General features: G+C 43.9%; 1 protein-coding gene across 5 annotated transcripts in view; it reads left to right on the top strand.

The window, feature by feature from the left end:
- Positions 1-20,739, top strand: part of PPFIA3 (PTPRF interacting protein alpha 3) — a 400,966-nt gene that overhangs the window by 182,546 nt on the left and 197,681 nt on the right. For all 5 annotated transcript variants that reach the window (XM_069200870.1, XM_069200869.1, XM_069200871.1 and 2 more), the window contains exons 8-10: positions 552-698; positions 9,371-9,505; positions 10,794-10,877. In XM_069200870.1, coding sequence (XP_069056971.1) covers positions 552-698; positions 9,371-9,505; positions 10,794-10,877 — 366 coding nt within the window. The remainder of the gene's footprint in view (positions 1-551; positions 699-9,370; positions 9,506-10,793; positions 10,878-20,739) is intronic.

Genomic DNA, 20,739 nt, shown 5'->3' on the forward strand with positions numbered 1-20,739 from the left:
TGCACTAGGGAGTAGGACGTGGGGAACCAAGAGACAATACCAATGATGCACATTGTGCTAAAGAAGTGACTCCTAGGGTAGAGAGTGATGGTGATGGATCTACGTTGTAAACAGCGTAAGGAAGATGCACCAAATTTTAAACATTATATACTACTAGTTTGTACATGGTGCTGAAGAAGAGTACACTGGGCTGGAGTACAGGAGGTGTTTGGAAAGCCTTCGGGTGATCATTGAACTAAACCAGATGCAATGCATCCGTTCCAATTTCCAAGGGGTGCTTGAAGTTAGTGGTCTGTGAGTAATTTATAGCCGTGTGTAGGTTGGGGGATAGGATACTCAGTCAAAACATAAATGATTTCCTCCCTGCTGTATAACAAGTACCACAGGTTATAGTGAACTTGCAATACGGAGAATGAGATAACTGCCACTTTTGTGACAGAGTATCTCATCTGCCAAACTCTAAATAAGGCCCTTAGGGTCTTTGTCTCTCGTGCCTTTTTTCTCCCCCACCCCCTTCCCCAAGTCTCATCGGTCTTCTCTGCTCTTTAAAGGCGCTTGCTCAGAGGGAAGATATGGAGGAGAGAATCACCACTCTGGAGAAGCGATATCTGAGTGCACAACGGGAAGCTACCTCCTTACATGACATCAACGACAAGCTAGAGAATGAGCTGGCTAGCAAGGACTCTCTTTATCGACAGGTAAAACATAACATGGGAGGGTATCAGAAGAGCACACTGCGATTCAGTAACTTGTTACCAAATCGCAATTTGGGTTTTGCGATTCGGTATTAGTAAAGGGTGTGTTCATGGCATCCCTTCCTAATACCGAATCAGAAAGGTTTGTATGAATATTTTGCAACCAAAATGAGGGTGCAAAACATTTGCAGATTACCACCAATTTGAAATTGGTGGTAAACCCTTTGTGAATGCATGCAGAAATATTTTTTCAGAGCGGGTAGAGGTCCCACTGACCATTGCCTACACTAACAAAATGAAAAGCAAACTTTTCATTTTTCTTTTTGAAATACATCCTGGTTTCCTTTAAGGAAAACGGGCTACATTTCCAAAAAAACCTGCTTTATTGAAAAGCAGTCACAGACAAGGTGGTCGCTGTCCCCAGCAGGCCACCATCACTAAATGCTGGCTGGTCCCGATGGGGTTGCAAATTGCCACCTACCTCATGAATATTGATGAGGTAGGTCATTTGCAACCCCATTGGGAATTGCAAACCATGTGCTTAACACTATTGTACATTTTGTTTTGCGACTCACAATTTGGGATTCCCAAACCGATCACAAATTGCGAGTCGCAAAACAAAAGGTCGTACATCTGGCCCTGCGTGTCTTGGTGAACAGTACCCACTGTTGTGATCTATAATGGCAGCGTATAGAGTTCCAATAATTCTTTATATAAGGTGGTATGGAATGCTTCCTGTCTCCTCACACAAAGATGCAATCATACATGGAAGTGGTGCACTATCATTAATAACATTTTCTCCCAGACTTATTTTGGTCACTCAGGCTGACACTTGTTGGTAAATTAGAATGATTATTCCATTTCCAAAAAAACAGCGATTCACTCTTGTCTTCTCCAAATTCAAAATGAAGTACTTATAATTTTTTACTGAATGGAATTGTCACAGCCATCCTTTGAGTACCAGATTCCTGTCCTCTCTGAGGTGAATAGTAGATCCTTTTGGACAGTTCCTGCCCGTCCATGCCTAATCCATATAGCACCTTTGCTGTGCACATCTTTCTTATCTTCATACAAGAGATGCTTTCCAGAAAGTACATCCAGTCACTTGGTCTTCTCATGATGCATGGATGATGTTTTTTGTATGTAGATAAAGGATCAACCAAATAAAAGAGGCATTGACAATTAAAATGACTATAGTATTATCGTTGCAGTAAAATATAATGGTTTCACCTCATGCCTAACATACTGTGCTTGTTTTGGTGATGCAGACAGTTTGCTAGTGTATGCCATGGAATAACAGAGCGTTCTTCATCAACTCGGTTAAGTACAGGGGAGTGCTTGGACACGGTTTACACATTAGTATTTTTCCTATTCACACTATTATCAGTACTGATACTTTAACGATGAGGGTGGGCACCTCAGTAAGTATTCTTAAATAATATATATTTCAACAAGCAGGAGCAGAAGGACAGCCACCCTTCCACAAAAATGAAACCTCTCCCAGCTGCTATTTTCAGAACGACTGTGAATTCTAGATTTTCTAAGGATAAGACCTAATCACAGCTACAGAATGCAACACATATTTTCTCTTAACAAAAAAGAAAAAAAGGAAAACATATAGTGAATGCGAGACTATAATCATACAGTACCATATACAAATAATTTGAAATCTAATAAACTCTCTGAATTTATCAGTCTCTCGCTCTGTTTGACTCTGTAAATCCTGAATAATTCCTCCTTGCAGAACACATCCTATAAGAACTTAACTGCTGCTTCAGTAGTAACCTTCTCAGCCATCTTGATCCCTGGTCATTTCGGAGAAAAAAAATCAGTTAAAACCAAGGAGTAGGCTTCTTTCTTGGTAATGATGTTCAAACAGGCCAAGAATGTAAATCCCCAATCTTCTCCAAGGTCCTGGACCACACCCTAATGGTAAACCCGCAGTGACACAAGGTTCAGTCACTACTTGCACAGACTACAGTCCTGCATCTAATCATCCAGCAGTCTGTCTAGTTCCGACCACCCATAGCATTCTGTGATACTCCTTTTAGCGGCAGACATTCCAGTATGGCCTTCATGTCCAATATTAGAAATATTTTTCCTCAACCCCGCCGAGGAAACTATTTTGTCTCCTCTCATCAAAATACATCTACTACCATCAATTCCTCCATCACTTTAATGAAAAATGCCAGATCATTGCTGAGCTTCCTCACCTGTGGCCATTCCTTAACATGATACTCAAGCACCTATTTAATTTCCTTCATTCAGGTTTCTGTCCCATAACTCATTAGATATAGTGGGTGTGGAGTTGTTCCATACACTCCAGTTGTTGATATCCTGTACCGTGGATGCCAGCTCACACTCCTTTTCGGGGAACCAAACCTGTTTCCAAAGGCAAAGGCAAATGTGACATGCAATCAGCATGCACATTAGCCTTTCCCAGAAAATACTCTTTTGTTTTAAACTGGTGAGATTGCAGTGTAGTAGCCACCCAAGCCAATCTAGCTCCCTCCTCCAGGTGAAAGTACATTAACAAGTGGTATATCTGTTTTAAGAACAAATCAGGTACCCCCCAAAAATTGGCTAAATTGATCAGCAACCCATGCGCAGGCCAATAACCCCTTGTTCACGGAATAATTTCTCTGTGATGTTTTCAAGGTTCTCAATGCATGTGCCACCTGGATGGAGGAGGCCAAAATGCCCAGAATCATCAGTCGCTCTCACTGAGACCCAGGCTGCAGACGTGAACATAGGAATCATAGCCCCAATGTCCTGAACTCGTTGAAGGTGAGAGATAGCGTGAGAGGCAGCATATCCAGGAAGGCTCCGATGAAGGGGAGCCATTGTGAAGGAGTCAGATATTGATGGAAAAGCACAATAATGTAAAAAGTTCAGCCGTCTTCTGGAGGCATCTTGTGATTGCTCGAGGTGAGCCTGCCTTCAGTAACTACTTGTCGAGGAATAGCAAGACTGGTATGCCCAACCTCCCAAGAGGTACTGCAACCACAAACACTACTTTTGTGAACACTGGAGGTAGATGCACTTCCACACAAAAGTAAAATGATTTTACTCTATATACTGTACACTTAATGAGCCGCCAGCACCAAGGGTAGATTGGGGCATTCCCCTCACTCTATACAGCAAGTGTACTTAAATCAGCTGCATTTAAATACTGTCTTAAAAGGTAGCAAAATCCATCTGTGCTCAGAGATTGTAGATGCTCTTCCTGACTATGTTGAGTCCACTTGAAAGATATTCAGGCAAGGAGAGTTGTAATAAGATTCTGTAACAGACTAGACTTTCATGTCCATAACAGGGGTCTGGTGTGCAATAGAATAAACTGGAAAATAACTCAGTGAAGTTTGACATCCTATAACAAATGACACAGCAGCATGTTAATCTAATATATTGTGCCTACTAAACATGTGTCCGGTTGGGGTGAGCCTACCTATTCGCGGATAGCTACAATATTATAGCACTGCATACTTGGTGCAGGCAAGATCCTAGACTACTGTGTGTGAATGGGATGCTTTTTGAAGCATGCACTATGCAACTGCATGCACTATGCAACAAATTGACTGAAAGATGCTTGATTACCAAGATTACTGAACTTTATTCTCCTCTGGCCACTCGAGACCTTCATTTTCTAATATGTTTGTGTTAGCTTCCTTTACTTTAAGTTACTACAAACGGCATAGTGATTACCTGTTAAATACATTGTATACACGGTATGAAAGCACAAACTATCAGATATGAAATGTTGGATTACTCAAACGTGTACTCAGCATTGCAAAGACAATAAATATGGCCTTGGCAAACTGGTACGATGGTTGATTTTTTTAAACAAAACTTTCTGTTGCAATCCTATCCACAAAAAACAAGCTGTAGCAAAACGAATCTGTCTGGTCTGGCAAGCCTGCAAAGTTTTTCTTTTTGCAAACATGTGCATTAAGCATTACAAGTAGAAGAGTGCATCAGTCTAAAGGTTGCAGGCATGTGTTTGGAAAACAATAAGTAAAAACTACCCCATCACAAAAATAAATAAAAAAAACCCAATGAAAGCAGAAATTGCCCATCCAGTCCTTACACTGAATTGGATGACTTTTTAGGTAGATAGTCACATGGCCACAAGCAGAATGTTGTCACTCAAAGCGAAGAGATCTAGAGGCTGAAGTGGGCCAGCCCATTGGCCCTCGTTTTATGCTGTGCTGGGCAGAAACAAAATGTGAATGAAACTTGAACTGATCAGTGGATGAAGAGGTCTGATTGAAATCCTCTGTATGTACATATGTGTATATTTTAATTATCATTTTTTTGGGTCACAGGCTGGCGAGACAGCTAACACTGTCAGTTGGTCAAACCTGAAAAGCCAAAAAAAGAAGAGACACTGCTGCCTAAATTAGCCATAACTAATAATTGTAATTGGCCCATATGGGTATTTCCTAGCAGACATCTGTACATAGAACACGTTTACAGATCCTGTTTAGTTTTAACGTATATCACAAATATGTTTTTGGGGGGCAAGGAAATTGTACTGTAGGCTTTAAATGATGTCTTAAGGTTACAGTAATTCAAACGCTGAAGATGCCAAAAAGCTAAAACTGATAAATAATAACAAAGATAAAAACATTGGCAAAAGAAAGTATTGGCCCACCAGCACGGAACTGAGTGCACATCCTTTTAGGTGTGTGCACATACAGGGAGTGCAGAATTATTAGGCAAATGAGTATTTTGACCACATCATCCTCTTTATGCATGTTGTCTTACTCCAAGCTGTATAGGCTCGAAAGCCTACTACCAATTAAGCATATTAGGTGATGTGCATATCTGTAATGAGAAGGGGTGTGGTCTAATGACATCAACACCCTATATCAGGTGTGCATAATTATTAGGCAACTTCCTTTCCTTTGGCAAAATGGGTCAAAAGAAGGACTTGACAGGCTCAGAAAAGTCAAAAATAGTGAGATATCTTGCAGAGGGATGCAGCACTCTTAAAATTGCAAAGCTTCTGAACCGTGATCATCGAACAATCAAGCGTTTCATTCAAAATAGTCAACAGGGTCGCAAGAAGCGTGTGGAAAAACCAAGGCACAAAATAACTGCCCATGAACTGAGAAAAGTCAAGCGTGCAGCTGCCACGATGCCACTTGCCACCAGTTTGGCCATATTTCAGAGCTGCAACATCACTGGAGTGCCCAAAAGCACAAGGTGTGCAATACTCAGAGACATGGCCAAGGTAAGAAAGGCTGAAAGACGACCACCACTGAACAAGACACACAAGCTGAAACGTCAAGACTGGGCCAAGAAATATCTCAAGACTGATTTTTCTAAGGTTTTATGGACTGATGAAATGAGAGTGAGTCTTGATGGGCCAGATGGATGGGCCCGTGGCTGGATTGGTAAAGGGCAGAGAGCTCCAGTCCGACTCAGACGCCAGCAAGGTGGAGGTGGAGTACTGGTTTGGGCTGGTATCATCAAAGATGAGCTTGTGGGGCCTTTTCGGGTTGAGGATGGAGTCAAGCTCAACTCCCAGTCCTACTGCCAGTTCCTGGAAGACACCTTCTTCAAGCAGTGGTACAGGAAGAAGTCTGCATCCTTCCAGAAAAACATGATTTTCATGCAGGACAATGCTCCATCACACGCATCCAAGTACTCCACAGCGTGGCTGGCAAGAAAGGGTATAAAAGAAGGAAATCTAATGACATGGCCTCCTTGTTCACCTGATCTGAACCCCATTGAGAACCTGTGGTCCATCATCAAATGTGAGATTTACAAGGAGGGAAAACAGTACACCTCTCTGAACAGTGTCTGGGAGGCTGTGGTTGCTGCTGCACGCAATGTTGATGGTGAACAGATCAAAACACTGACAGAATCCATGGATGGCAGGCTTTTGAGTGTCCTTGCAAAGAAAGGTGGCTATATTGGTCACTGATTTGTTTTTGTTTTGTTTTTGAATGTCAGAAATGTATATTTGTGAATGTTGAGATGTTATATTGGTTTCACTGGTAATAATAAATAATTGAAATGGGTATATATTTTTTTTTGTTAAGTTGCCTAATAATTATGCACAGTGATAGTCACCTGCACACACAGATATCCCCCTAACATAGCTAAAACTAAAAACAAACTAAAAACTACTTCCAAAAATATTCAGCTTTGATATTAATGAGTTTTTTGGGTTCATTGAGAACATGGTTGTTGTTCAATAATAAAATTAATCCTCAAAAATACAACTTGCCTAATAATTCTGCACTCCCTGTATAGTCGGGTAAAAATTATGCCCCTGACAATGCAAGCGATCTTAAGGCTGAAATAGACTGACCCCACTGCTCCATGATGTATTCTGTGGTGGGCAGAAGCAACATACAAATTACAGTTTTTTTAATAACATTGTTTTATTGCCATTTGCATAATTACAGTGCAGTGACAAATGTGCTTGTTGTATATCAAAGTCATAAAACAGTGCATGTACCAAAGAGGCATTTACTAGAATCTAACATCAATTGATATATCTAGACATAGTAACTCATAGAAATATACAAATGTTGACATCATATGTTTCAATTATTTCTACTGCATACTTTCACTTTCGTTTCCAGTAAACTATTAGCCCAGTTCATGCATTAATGTTCAGCCTTAAAATGTGGCAAAGTAAGCCGAAAAAAAACACACAAAAACAGTAAAACCATGTGAAACCTCCCTCCACTTAACTCTCTAGCCCCCCTGTGGCTGCTGTACATTTCTAAAGGCCCATTTAGTTGCCTCTATCTTAATAGCACTAGTAAAATGCAGGCGAGGGACAAACATCAAATATGGTGGTACAAATGGCTCTTAAAACCTGTCATCAGCACACAAATTGTGTGTATTGAACCCTAAATTTGTACTTCTATTTCCTTCATTTTATATGGGATTTTAAACAAGAATGTGTGTGCTACTGCACACATTGCAGCCCGATTCGTTGAGGTTGGCGTGGTATCCTCTTTATTCATTTTTTCGAACCTGGCTAGTAACTCGTCCTAATGATCTGATACTGATATCTTCCCGAGACTTTTGCTTTACTCAGAGTGTAATAATACAGTTTTAGCCGCAGCCCGTTTCTGTAGGTCAACCCACCAACTTTTAACTGTGGAAGGGTCAGGCAAATGTTGCTTTCCATTTCATCGCAGTCATGCGCTTTACTACGAACCAGAAACATTATCCTAATAATTGCTGGGTGAGGAAATAACACATGCAGACAGCCTTCAGGATTGCCTACATTTACACATTGAACGCATGTTAGTTATTCCCAATATTCAACAATAACTGGGCATTCCCAAAACATATGCCAACAACCGGCCCCATTACACATGTATCTCAGCAGAGTATAGCTTAGGTAACGTGACAGAAGCTAAGTATGCCTTATGTTCAAATGGATGTACTTGAAACGAGCATTCAGCGAGACAGTATTTGGGTGGGCTATAACAGTATCACCACTTTGTGGTTGACATATCTGCCCAGGTCCGATTTTATTTATCTCTAATTAGAGATGTGTGATAATTTGCGCCTATCTACAGTGCCCTATATATTCAAGTTAAATATCTCCCATTACTCATCATATAAATGGTCTGTATGCAAAAATGTGAATGGCAGTTGAACAGACCAAAAGATGAAGAGGACTGATCAGAAGCCTCAGGGAGGGAGGGTGTTTATTTCTGAATATTTTCCATGAGGCTTGCGAGACATCTAAAGCTGTCTTTTAACCAGAGCTAAAAATGTTTGCTATCTATTCACATTGTGAAAATGTTTGCTTTCTGTTTGCACGGTATTTGTCATCCTTCTATAATTAATACAGTGTATGATGATTCAGAGTACTTTTAGGATCCTAAAATAGTCCCTCATGTGTTGCAATGCAAGCACTCCATAGGAGGTGGAATGATGCACCAAACAGCCAGTAGCATAAGGTGAGAGTGAATTACTCCTCTGGGCAGAGCCAAATCTTATGGTTTGTATAATTTTAGAAAATGGTAAGAATGGGTGTTGCAGATAGCTGCATTGTCATATCCGCCCTCAAAACTGTAGGCCAGGCACTGCAAGCAGTCCAAGCGAACTTGTTTCAATTTCTTCAGCAAGACTGATGACATTCAGGCTGTGGTTACTTGAAAGGTGTTTACTGGTTTCCCCAATATTTTTGGCATTCGAACTTATAAGGCTTTACTCATGGAAAGTGTAACTGATTTTATGTAAAATATCTTCTTTATCTTCCAGTTTATGTTCCCTTTGATACATCTTCTACCTATATCTGTACCCACCCTTGATATGAAAAGAACTATAAACAACTCTTTGAATTTGAATATTGTCATGGCATCGTTGTAATTTATGAGTTCATGTAAAAGGAACAGATGCTGCATAACATTGTGCTGTATTCTGCTACCTCTAGACCATCTGGTTTTCTGTATAAGTTTATGGCATGCTCTACATGAGTTAAAGCTGTAACTGTTGCACAAATGGGTCCATCTGGAATTCTGTGATGGTCCAAGTCCTGTCCAACTCAATAGTATTTAATGCGAGCGATCTATGCTTCTTGGGCCAGGATGCTCATGTGAGGTTAGTGGTCTGTTTTGATAAGGCATGGTTTGTTCGGTGAAGCAGGCTCATTACCTCTAGTTCTAACTTTTGGTTTAACTTCTACTTTGCAGAGTGAAGAAAAGAACCGGCAGCTACAGGAGTGGTTGGAAGATGCCAAGCAGAAGTTGCAGCAGACGTTGCAGAAGGCTGAGACTCTCCCAGAGATTGAGGCACAGCTAGCACAGCGTGTTGCAGCCCTTAGCAAGGTGTGGGTCTTGGTGGATGTGGCTGGGAAATGATGAAGTCTGTCTTTGTGTTTTGACATGCATGCTGTGCTGACTCAGGCAGCAGCGGCCAAGCTTTGAGCACAGTGCAGCGAGCATTTGCTGTGTTTATACTGAATGACAGGACAACTAGAGAGGGATGAACCTGAATAGATTGTAAAGAACATGCACCATACTCGCAGTAGGATTTAATGTCTTTAGGAGACCTGATGAGACTGTACACTCTGAGTAGGGAAAGCCCTAACCATAGGCGCTCTCTGAAAGTAGGGGTGCTGGGAGTGCTGCAGCGCTCCCAGAAATAGACATGCTGGAGTTAAGGTGAGCAATAAAAATGCCTTTAAATTGTATTTTGTGTTATCCCGACACATTTTGAACATACTCAAAGACAAAGTTCAAATGTCTTCTGACAAATTCCTGCTCATATAAAAAAAACTGCAAAGTAAAAGGATTTTGTAAAATTGATCTAGATGACAATCCTGTTGAGGTACAGGAAACGAATGGAAAGATTGAAGGATGCCAGTTTTTTCCAACACTTATTTAAATATCAGTAAATTACCTATACACATTTCACATTATATCAGCAATTGGGAAAGCACAAATTAAGCCATTTTTTTGTTTTTTTAAATTTGAAGTGTGATGAAAACAAAGCTTTTAGCAGGATCAGAACAAATCTAGACACTTTACTCAGTGATGTCCAAATGATAAATATATACTGAACCCTGATCGATTGCCACACCATAATTTTTTCACCATATAGTTTTGCCAGTATAACAGCACGTCTATGCACATTTAGTGGCTAGTTCAACAGGAAATGTACTGTCTATAAGTGACAGTGTCCTCCAAAATGCACCACTAGCTACATAACACACACTTACAACTCTCCTGCTGAAAAACCAAGGCACATTTTCTACACTTTATTTTTATGTAATGACGCTTGGATTTTTGTCAATCACTATGACTTCAAGTATATAACATAAATAGCAACAGCCCCACTCTGAAAATTGTTCCAACTCCACTGGCCCTAGCCCAGCAGAGATTACTTCTCAGGCTCTTGGCAAAGGACTGGTCGGAAACATAATCCTTTATTTAACCATTGGTTGCTGTCTGCAAAAGGTACTTGCCTTAAGTGTGCTGTGTTGCTGTTGAATCTGCTTTTGTTGTTCTGTCTGTCAAGAGTGTATGTATCCCTTGTCAAGACACCCTTACACTGGCATTGTCTCTTTTCTCTGCATCTTTTTTGCTTCTCAGTATGTTCTCTTCATCCTTGCAGGCTGAAGAAAGACACGGGAACTTTGAGGAGCGCCTTCGGCAACTGGAAGCTCAGCTGGAAGAGAAAAACCAGGAGCTGCAGAGGGTAGGTTTCTCCTTTTTCCTTCCTCAAAAGCAGAGGATGCCACAAGAGGGCATGATCTTAACACTTTCTTTCACTGAGCTCCATATCTGCTTATTGCACATGGGTTCAGGATATGTAATATGGTACCTTCATCAGTGACAGAGCTGGGTAAGGGTAGTCTGGGAACCTGTGGGATATTTATATAGGTATAATTAATAAAACAAAGGTTACAGGGATGTTATAGTTAAGTATAAGTACTGAATTTAATCTTACAAAACCTTATAAATTTACCAGTTAAAGGTATTTCAAGTAACTAGAACTCCTACCCTAAGGTAATTATAACTCACGCCCCTGCCATGCACATTTTTTTAATGAATAATTTTACAAGTAATGTTACAGTGACATTATCAATGATGTTATAAAAGATGGCATGAGTTCTGTAATATCTGGGGTAATTAGCAGTGCATGGGGAGGGCATGAGTTATAGCTACCCTAGGGCACAAGGTATAGTTACTTGAAATAACTATAACTGGTGAATTTCTAAGGTTTTGTACAAGTAAATTAAGAACCTGACTATAATGTCCCTGTAACCTTTGTTTTTTTCAGGGACTTTCTATGGGTTTTTTTTAACGTAAAGTAATTTTCTTTACTATATGTTAATACAACCACTGTCATGCATGGCCTTTGGCCCTGTGTCCAATCCCCTCCTAACAACCCAACCCTGAGAGAGAGAAAGTGTGAGAATGAGAGAAAGCAATTTAGGCTTTGATTAATGATATACTTAGAATGAGATATTTCCTGACAAATTAAAAGAAACATGTTTTTGGCAATTAAAAAGAGTGAGATCACCTGTCAGTATGTAACTTAAATATTTGTAGTTGAAAAGATGAAAAGAAACTAAAGCACCAAATGACCACAGACTCACCTAAACTAGAACCCTTAACCTTTAGTGTGCATGTCTGAGATCTTAACCACTAAGCCAGAGGTGACTCTTTATTGTACAGTGTCCAGACTTAGCAATGACATTCAACTCACAGACTTTGAGGGGCAAAAGCCTTCAATGTTCCATCACTAGAAATGTTTAACAGTGAAAACACTAGAAAATAAACAGACACACTGCCAAGCGATACTAGGATTTGAACCTTCAGCCTACTGAGTGACAGCACAAGACCTTGACCATTAGGCCAGAAGTGACTCTGGCCTGCTCTGCATCCAAAAGTAACTATAAGATTCTTGTCAAACATCTTTCTAGTCTGACTCTTTAAAGTCATTGCATGGGGAGACCATTGCAATGACAATCTCTCTCTCTCACTCTTCCATCGTGTTATGGGATTGAAAGAGAGACAGAGTGACAGGGCCGCAGGGGAAGCCTGAAAGCTCCCACGGTCCTAGCCGGCTCACCACATCCCACATCCTGTAGGAGCCAGCATTGCTCCCTCAAGCACCTCAGGACATAGCAGGAGCCGACCTTGGGTAGTTGTGGTCCCCAGGGCCATCTATGGCACCTTGAGGGGGGCCGTGTGGCCCACCTCCAGTGACCCAATTAGCCCCGGGGAGGTGGGGATCCCTGGGGCTGCAGAGGGTCCGGGCAGCCTCCGCATTTAATTTATTAGCCCTGGGGAGGTGGCGGTTCCTGGGGCTGCGGGTGGTGGTGCGGGGGCTGCATTCAATTTCTTTTAAGTCCCAGGGAGGTGGCAGTCCCCAGGGCTGCACCCATCCCCGAATTGGATTTGTTATTAGCTCCAGGGACATGGTGGGCTGCAGGGGACGCGTGACCCCCTGCATTATATTCAATTACAGCCCCAGGGAGGTGGCGGTTCCCAGGGCATCAAACTGCCCGAGGAGGGGGCCCTTGCCTTTATTTTAAAATGCTTCCAGGACCTGGCCCACCAAGGGGGCTTTTTAAAAACAAGAGCAATCCACCACAACTTTGTGGCATTTTTGTTTTTGTTTAAATAAATGCCTTTTTACCCTGGAGTCGTCCCTCTGGGAACCCAGCACCAGAGCTAAGGGGTCAGGGTGACCCTACCTGCTCCTTTTCTTTCTTTTTTTTAAAATCTTTTTTTTGTGTGACTCATCTGAAGCTGAGTCTCAAGATGGCTGCCAACACGTCCTTGTTGAAGTGTTGGCAGCCAATCAATGCTCTGAATTTCCGTGCACGAGCTTGTATTATTTGCGAACCCTTTGCGCCTCTAGATATCTATATTTAGTTTCCTTTTAATATTTCAAACTGAATGGATTTACACCAAATAATAAAAAGGCACTCTTTCTGGACCAAGAGCTACCTTTTTGCCAAATTTGGTTCAATTCCGTCCAGCTGTTTGGGCTGTAGTCATGTCTAAAATCCCTATGGGAATTATATTGGGAAACACATGTTTTTTTTTAACCCCCACCCCCATTTTTTTTTTTATGGCCCCTGCTTGACGAATCACCCCGAATCTTCCCATGTACAGCAAGATTCACTGTAACACTTTTTTTGAGAATTTCACAAAGATTCCTTAAACAGCACCAAAGATATAGGCAAGTCAAAAAATGCTTTTTTAATGGAAACATGGTCCTAACTATAACTACCTACTGGCGACCACCAGTAGGTAATGTATAGCATTGTCTGGAAAAAAAAAAACTAATTACTATGTAACTGGAAATGTTAATGGTTCTCCAGATTAACACTTCCTGCTTCGTTCATGGCCATTCTGAGTTTATTAAAGAAAGCATGATTTATGTATGTGTATGTCTGTGTATATATAATGACAATGAATGATGCAGGAAGTATTAATCTGGAGAACCATTAACATTTCAATTTACATAGTAATTAGTGTTTTTTCGAGACACAGCTATAGCTGTAGAGAAGACAAAGATATCAAACTTGATTAGATCAGGTTTGATGCATCCCAAGACTAGTTTTTTGTTTTATTTATTTATTTATTTATGCTTTTGTAACAGACAAAAAGACACCCTTCAGCTCGTATAACATTAAAGTAAACATAGCTACAGCCTGATATAGCTGCAAGGCATCTCCGTACGCTCACAATGCGAAGTGTCTCGGATGGTCCACTCAATTCTGGTAAACAGAGTCCAACTGTAATATTAAATGTCTATTCGTAGATAAGAGCTGAACCAGCCACACTAAATATCTGGGCTCAAAGGGCAAAAAACAGAAGAACAACCAACAAAGAAGAGCAAGGAAGCCGGGAAAGGAAGCAGACGGCACCATCAGCAGTCTTCACAGCCAGCTACAACACACAAGATCGGTAACTCAAACAATTCCACGTGTACACCCAATCAGCGAGAGTGCCCCCTAGTTATGAACAGACATCAGATAAGATCGTAGGGGTGCCCAAATATCTCGTGGCCTAGAGCCCTCTGGTGCCAATTCCCAGTAAATTGTCAGTTGTTCCTGACAAAATGCAGCATCCCGCAGCCAATCGGAGACCCGAGGGGACCGGCCCCAGACAATCACAACTCTGCGCTTAGCCAAAAGCAGCAGCATGCCCACTAATCTCTGCACCGCCAACGGCCCCCCATCCACCCTACCCAGCAGCGCCAGCGCAGGAGAGGGAGTGAACTGTAGTCCAATCGACCCCTTAATCGCATGAAAAACTCCAGCCAGAAATCATGTACTTCCTCACAGTGCCACGCCAGATTAAGAAAATCCGCATCCGGAGCGTGACATCCTTCACAGTTAGCATCCGCACGCAGCCCCATAGCACACAGGCCTCGAGGAGTATGGTATACGCGATGTAGGAATTTAAAATGAATGAGGCGCAGCCTGTAGTTGGGTGATAACTCCTTCATATGCGCACAGCACGTCCTCCAGACTACATCCGAAATATCCTCTCCTACATCAGCCGCCCACTTCGCCTTAGCAGCCATCGCCAATCCCTCCCCTTGTTCCTGCATGCAGCCGTACAATTTAGTAATAAGCTTCTTCGGTGACTTTGCGCTCCACAGCACCTCCAGCGCACGACATGTCAGCAGAATCTCAGGGAGACTAGGATATCGCGCACGAAGCATGGCACACACCCGCAGCACAAATAATCGATGCAGCGCACTAGCAGGCTCATCCCCTAGCACCGCCCCCAGGGAGATCAACCTCCCGTCCACAAACCAGTCCCCCAAGAGCAACAAGTACGAATCACAGAGATAGTTTTGTATCTGCGAGTCGCGAAACATCACCTCACCGGCCACAGCCGCCACCGACATCGGCGCAAAGGGCACACGCACCCTGGATCACATCAGCAGGACCATCCCTGCTCTGACAGTACACGCCACCGTATCCTCACCCCGGGGGCGGGCCCGCGACAAGCTCCCCAGCACGCGCTCCAGACCATCTGGCCATACCGCATCACTCTCTGGAGCGAGATGCGGTATATAACGAACCGGGCGGATCCAGTAATACGCAAAATGAGCCTGCGCACAATGGTAATAGAGCTCCAGGTCAGGCGCCGCAAGTCCACCCAATTAAAATGGAAACGCCAATTTTTCCCATGCAATTCGAGGTTCCAGACCAGTCAAATCATAGCGAAGCGGAGGCGTTGCAAAAAAACAGGCTGTGAGGATGAGAGGAAGATTAACAAACATGTACAGGAATTTAGGCAGCACCATCATTTTAGCTATAGCAATCCGCCCCGTCAAGGACAATGGCAAGGAGCGCCACCCTTCAATTATGTCTTCCTGCCAAGACATAGCTTTACCATAATTGGCCAACCAGAGCGTCTCAACATCACAACTCAGCGATACTCGAACCGGACCGTCCGCCCAATCAATAGGATATCGGGACTGGCAAACCGCTGTCCCCGGGGAAAGAGGCAGCACAGCGGACTTAGACCAGTTTATCATTATTACGGAAATTCCACCAAACTGAACAATCTCATCCAACAAAACATCTAAATTGTGGCCAGGCTCTCGCACGTACAACGCAAGGTCGTCCGCATACATAGATATCAGAATAGACCTCTGACGGAACGGCAACCCTCTAGCGCTATGGTGCGGTCCTAAAAAGGCCGCCAGAGGCTCCATCGCTATCACAAAAACCAACGGACACAGAGAGCACCCCTGTCTGGTCCCGCATGCTACCGGGAAGGGGGCTGACATGCTGCAATTCATCCGCAGGCGGGCGACCGGCTGCGTGTATAACAAACAAATCCAACTCACGAAGCGCACACTCATCCCCACTCTGTCAAGAAGCGCAAACAGATATTGCCACACCAGCGAATCAATACCTTTGTAGCATCCAAGAACACCGCCGCAGCCTCGTCGTTAGCGGCAACCGAGCCAACAACTGCAAAGAACGTGCACTAGTTATGCGCTGTGGACCGTCCCGGAACAAACCCCGACTGATCCTGCAACACCAGTTTCATCATCAGTGGCTGCAGCCGTGCCGCTATCATCTTAGCCAAGATCTTGTTATCTACGCTGATCATAGAAAGTGGGCGATACGAATCACAACTACATGGGTCCTTTCCAGGCTTGAGAATCGTAACTATGAGTGCCTCTCGAAGAGAAGCCAGGAGGATTCCATTCTGCAGGGCCTCTGCATAAACCTCCAGCAAATGAGGCGCAAGGATATCAGAATATTCTTTATAGAACGCAGGGGTCAGACATCCAGAATGGGGGCCTTATCTCGAGGCAAACCGCAAATCGCAGCCTTTACCTCTTCCTCAGTAAAAGGAGCATCAAAATACTCCCTGTCCGCATTATCAAACCAGAGCAAGCTGATCTCAGAAAAGTAGTCCTGGACCACCTCAGCAGGCAATTCAGTAGGACCAGAGTACAGATCCATGAAAAATTTGGTGAATACCTTCATAACACCATCCGTGCCGACCACGCGCTCTCCCCTCAAGTCATTCACCTCAGTAACATAGCTGCTGGCCCAAGGACTGCGGAGCATATTCGTCAGCGTACGTCCGGTTCTCTCTTCCTCGCCGTAACGCCTCGCCCTCGCAAACCTCCCCAAGAAACATATATCCCTCATGGATGCCTCTTCGTACGAAGATACTGCGTCCCGAAGAGCCTCCAGCATGTCACAGGACCAATCCTCCACCAGACGAGACTCCAGCTCCGCAATCTGAGCCTCTAGTTTAGCCAGCTCCTGCCGCAGCGCATGCAGCATGCCATGTTGTCTCGAAATACATATCCCACACGCAACCACTTTAAAGGCCTCCCCCATCGTGCCTGCCGACTGCACAGTGCCAGCATTCTCCTCAAAATATAGGACAATATCCCGACGTAGCTCTTCGCAGAACATCTCATCCCGAAGCGCCCCCTGGGGTAAACGCCACGTAAAGGCACGCGCAGGCCCGACAGGCACTGCAAGCTCCAATCTGACCAGAGAGTGGTCTGACAGCGTGCAAGCCAGATGATCCGCCGACCGAGTCCATAGCGCCACATCCCGCGAGTCCAGCCAACGGTCAATGCGCGACCAGCTATTATGTAAATAATTGACACATGTACCCTCTCTCGCCTTGGCGTGCTTCATCTGCCACAAGTCCACCAACGCCGCATCTGCCATAATCGCAGATAGAGCACGGGCAGCAGCCACATGCTGCACATGCTGCACCCGTGCCATGCTCTCCCGGTCACGATCGGGGTCAAGTATCACATTGAAATCCCCTCCCCAGATCACAGCTCCTCCCCCCAGTGACTCAGCCAATCGCCAGACCTCACTGAAAAACTCTGGATCGTCCGTGTTTAGGGCCATACACCAACACAAGTCTACATGGCCTGTCCAACAGCGTCCCGCTTAATAATACATAACAACCATTAGGGTCGACAATTGCCCTCTGAGTGTGCCACTGCAGCCCCTTCCGTATCAGAATCGCTACCCCCCCTGGCGTAGCCCAAATAGACAGAGCCATGGCATTCCCCAATCCACCCAGCTTTCAAATGATGCAGCGTAGCCACCACCAGATGTGTCTCCTGCAGCATGCATATATCTATATTCTGGTGCTTAACATACGCAGACATAAGCCACACCTTACGCCTGTCATTCAAACCTCGCACATTCCAAGTGAGGCAACGGATCAATGTCGCCTCCTCCCGTGTCATTGCGTCACTCCTTCAAAAACATAGTTCAGCACTGCCACTCTCCCAGAACGACCAGCCTTGCTCAGACAAAGAAAACAGTAAAGAGGAATCAGAAGAACATATAATAACAGACCCAGGTAAAACCCCACTACCACCCACGCAGACCCCCCAACCGGGGCAAAGCAGATATCCACCCCCTAATAACCACATATGCCCAACCAAGCATAGTAACAGGACTCATCCAAAGGGCGAGTAGCTAGCCACCCAACCCATCATGCAACCCAGGACAGGGATGGGCGGGCATAGGGCCCAAATAAGGGAGCAGTGTCAGGACAGCAAATAATACAACAATCAAGACACCATGCAGCAGATTCCGATGGCCAGGTAGTCAGGTGGCAATCAGGGCTATTCAATCGTTATCACTCAGGGACTCGCGCTCTGCAGCATGTTCACTTGGGGGCACTGCTGCAGACTTCGGAGGAAGAGTCTTGGCAAATTTAGCCGCCAACTACAGATCCGTGAAGAAATTGAATTTCCCTCCATGTTGCACTTTCAGTTTTGCAGGGTAGATAAGGGAAAACCTGGCATCCGTCTGGCCAAGAGAGCGCTTAACCGGTAAGAATGCCCTGCACGCCAGGAGTGTAGTCCGGGAAGAAACTCGGTTCAGTGTTCATATATGTCACCGGTCGGCGCTCCCTAGCCAGTCACAGAACCGCATCCATATCGTGATAATTAAGGAGCCGAATAATTATGGGGTGCGGAGGGGTCGCAGGAGGAGGCCGGGTTCCCAGCGACCTATGCGCTCTCTCCACCACTAACAGGTGAGACAGCTGACCGGGAAAAAGTTCAGAGAGCATACCTTCCACGAAATCCTCCATTTTGCCCATATCCGTGGACTCCGGGAGGCCAACCAGTCTAATATTGAGGGGCGTGCGAGCTCCTAAATCTTAATTTGTTGCACAGATGTCTTCCGAACACTCTCTCCATACGTAGCAATTGTTCTCGCTCACTCTGCAGCATATCCTCCAGTCCAGAAGTACGCGCCTCCAGTTGATCAATACGAGAGTCATGATCATCTACCCGGGCTCTGATACGGTCCAGCTGCTCCGTTAAATGGTCAAGCTTCCCGTCAATTCCTGGCAGACTGTTCTTCAGATCTAGGAACATAGCTTTGACCGACACGTCTGGGGACCCCTCCCCCACCGCCATCTCCTCAGTAAGTGCTCCCCCTTTCTTCCGACCTCCATCAAAGGAGATCTTCGCCTGTCTCTGATCTGTCAGAGTCACCAGATCCTCGGGGTCTGTGCACGTTCCCAACACGTCCACCACTGAAGAGCTCCAAGACTCTGATAGATAAATCACAGAGGCTAAGAGAGTTCAAGAGGGGATTAAGAAGGGAACAGCTGGGAAGGAGACCTGTAGTAAGAAAAAGGTTAAAACACACAATATGAAAATTACATCTCATGAAATCAATACTAGACTATGACTCTAAGCCTAGTCATTCTGAAAACATGAACAACCTAAGAATTAGGCTTAAAACGACTAAGTTTCAAGATGGCTGGATGTAAGGGAATCAAGATGGATTAAATGAAACTTTCAAATTCAAGTACTTTCCTTTACATGAGAATCAGGAAAACATTCTGAATAAGTTCTAAACCAGTCATATGAATCGTTTTTTGAGAATGCATACTAGGACCATGCAATATTGCATCTAGAAACTCTGGTCTTCTGTGTTCTCTTGAAATATTTCAACACGAATTGCGCAGATTTTCATATATATAGTAAACACCATAAAAGGATTGTGCACCATGAATAACACAATATGGATTCAGGAAACAAATCACACAACTTGTCAACTCGAATATTACCTAACAAATGTCTTAGAATAAATGGCATACAATGAACAACATGAATTAAGCTCGAAGAGAGAATCGTGCGTCTTGCCGATTCGAGTGCCACCATGTAAAATGTCAAGAAATGGTAGCACATAATGAATATCAAGGTTAAATCACCATTAAACGAATCGCGCGTCTTGCTGATTCGTAAGCCACGATGTAAATGCCCAAAAATAACAGCGCGCAATGAATAACAAGATTAAAGCACCATGAAACGAATCGCACGTCTTTTGCCGATTCTTAAGCCACCATGCAAATGTCAAGAAATGGTAGCGCGCAATGAATAACAAGATCAAATCAGCATGAAACGAATCGTGCGTCTTGCCGATTCGCAAGCCACCGTGCAAATGTCAGGAAATGGTAGCGCGCAATGAATAACAAAGTCAAATCATTATGAAACGAATCGCGTCTTGCCGATTCGTAAGCCACCATATAAATGTCAAGAAATGGTAGCGCGCAAAGTAATCTGTTAATCATTAAAGAATTAGGCCAAGAATATGAAAGTTCTTGATAACGGCGTCGGGAGATCAGCCCTACCACCGTCTTACCGCCCAGAACAAGGATCACCAATGAAGAATGAAGGGCAGAGGCCTGGAAGATCAAATAGGCCACCGGGACAGGAGCTCAGGAAGTAGCTGCTGCTCTGCACCGGGACCTCTGAATAGTGAGCACTTGGAGCTGGGTTGGCTACCTTTTATAGAGTCTTGGCCCAGCCCACAACCACACCCAGGCATGCTGCAGGGAAAGTGTCTGGAAGGCCCTGGAAAGGGACCACACCCTAACATACTCTGAAAGCCTGCAGCAATACATTGCAAATGAACAGTATTTGTCAACACATTAAAAATTAGTCTTCAGGATTAAACTCTGCAATGCAAAAGGTTAAACAACAACATATCAGCACAATGCATAAATTACGTTGTTTTGAGAGTGCTGGGTTTTTGCATTCTAGTCGCCAATAGAGC

This window comes from Pleurodeles waltl, chromosome 7 (genome assembly GCF_031143425.1).
Source record: "Pleurodeles waltl isolate 20211129_DDA chromosome 7, aPleWal1.hap1.20221129, whole genome shotgun sequence".
NCBI classification, from domain to species: domain Eukaryota; kingdom Metazoa; phylum Chordata; class Amphibia; order Caudata; family Salamandridae; genus Pleurodeles; species Pleurodeles waltl.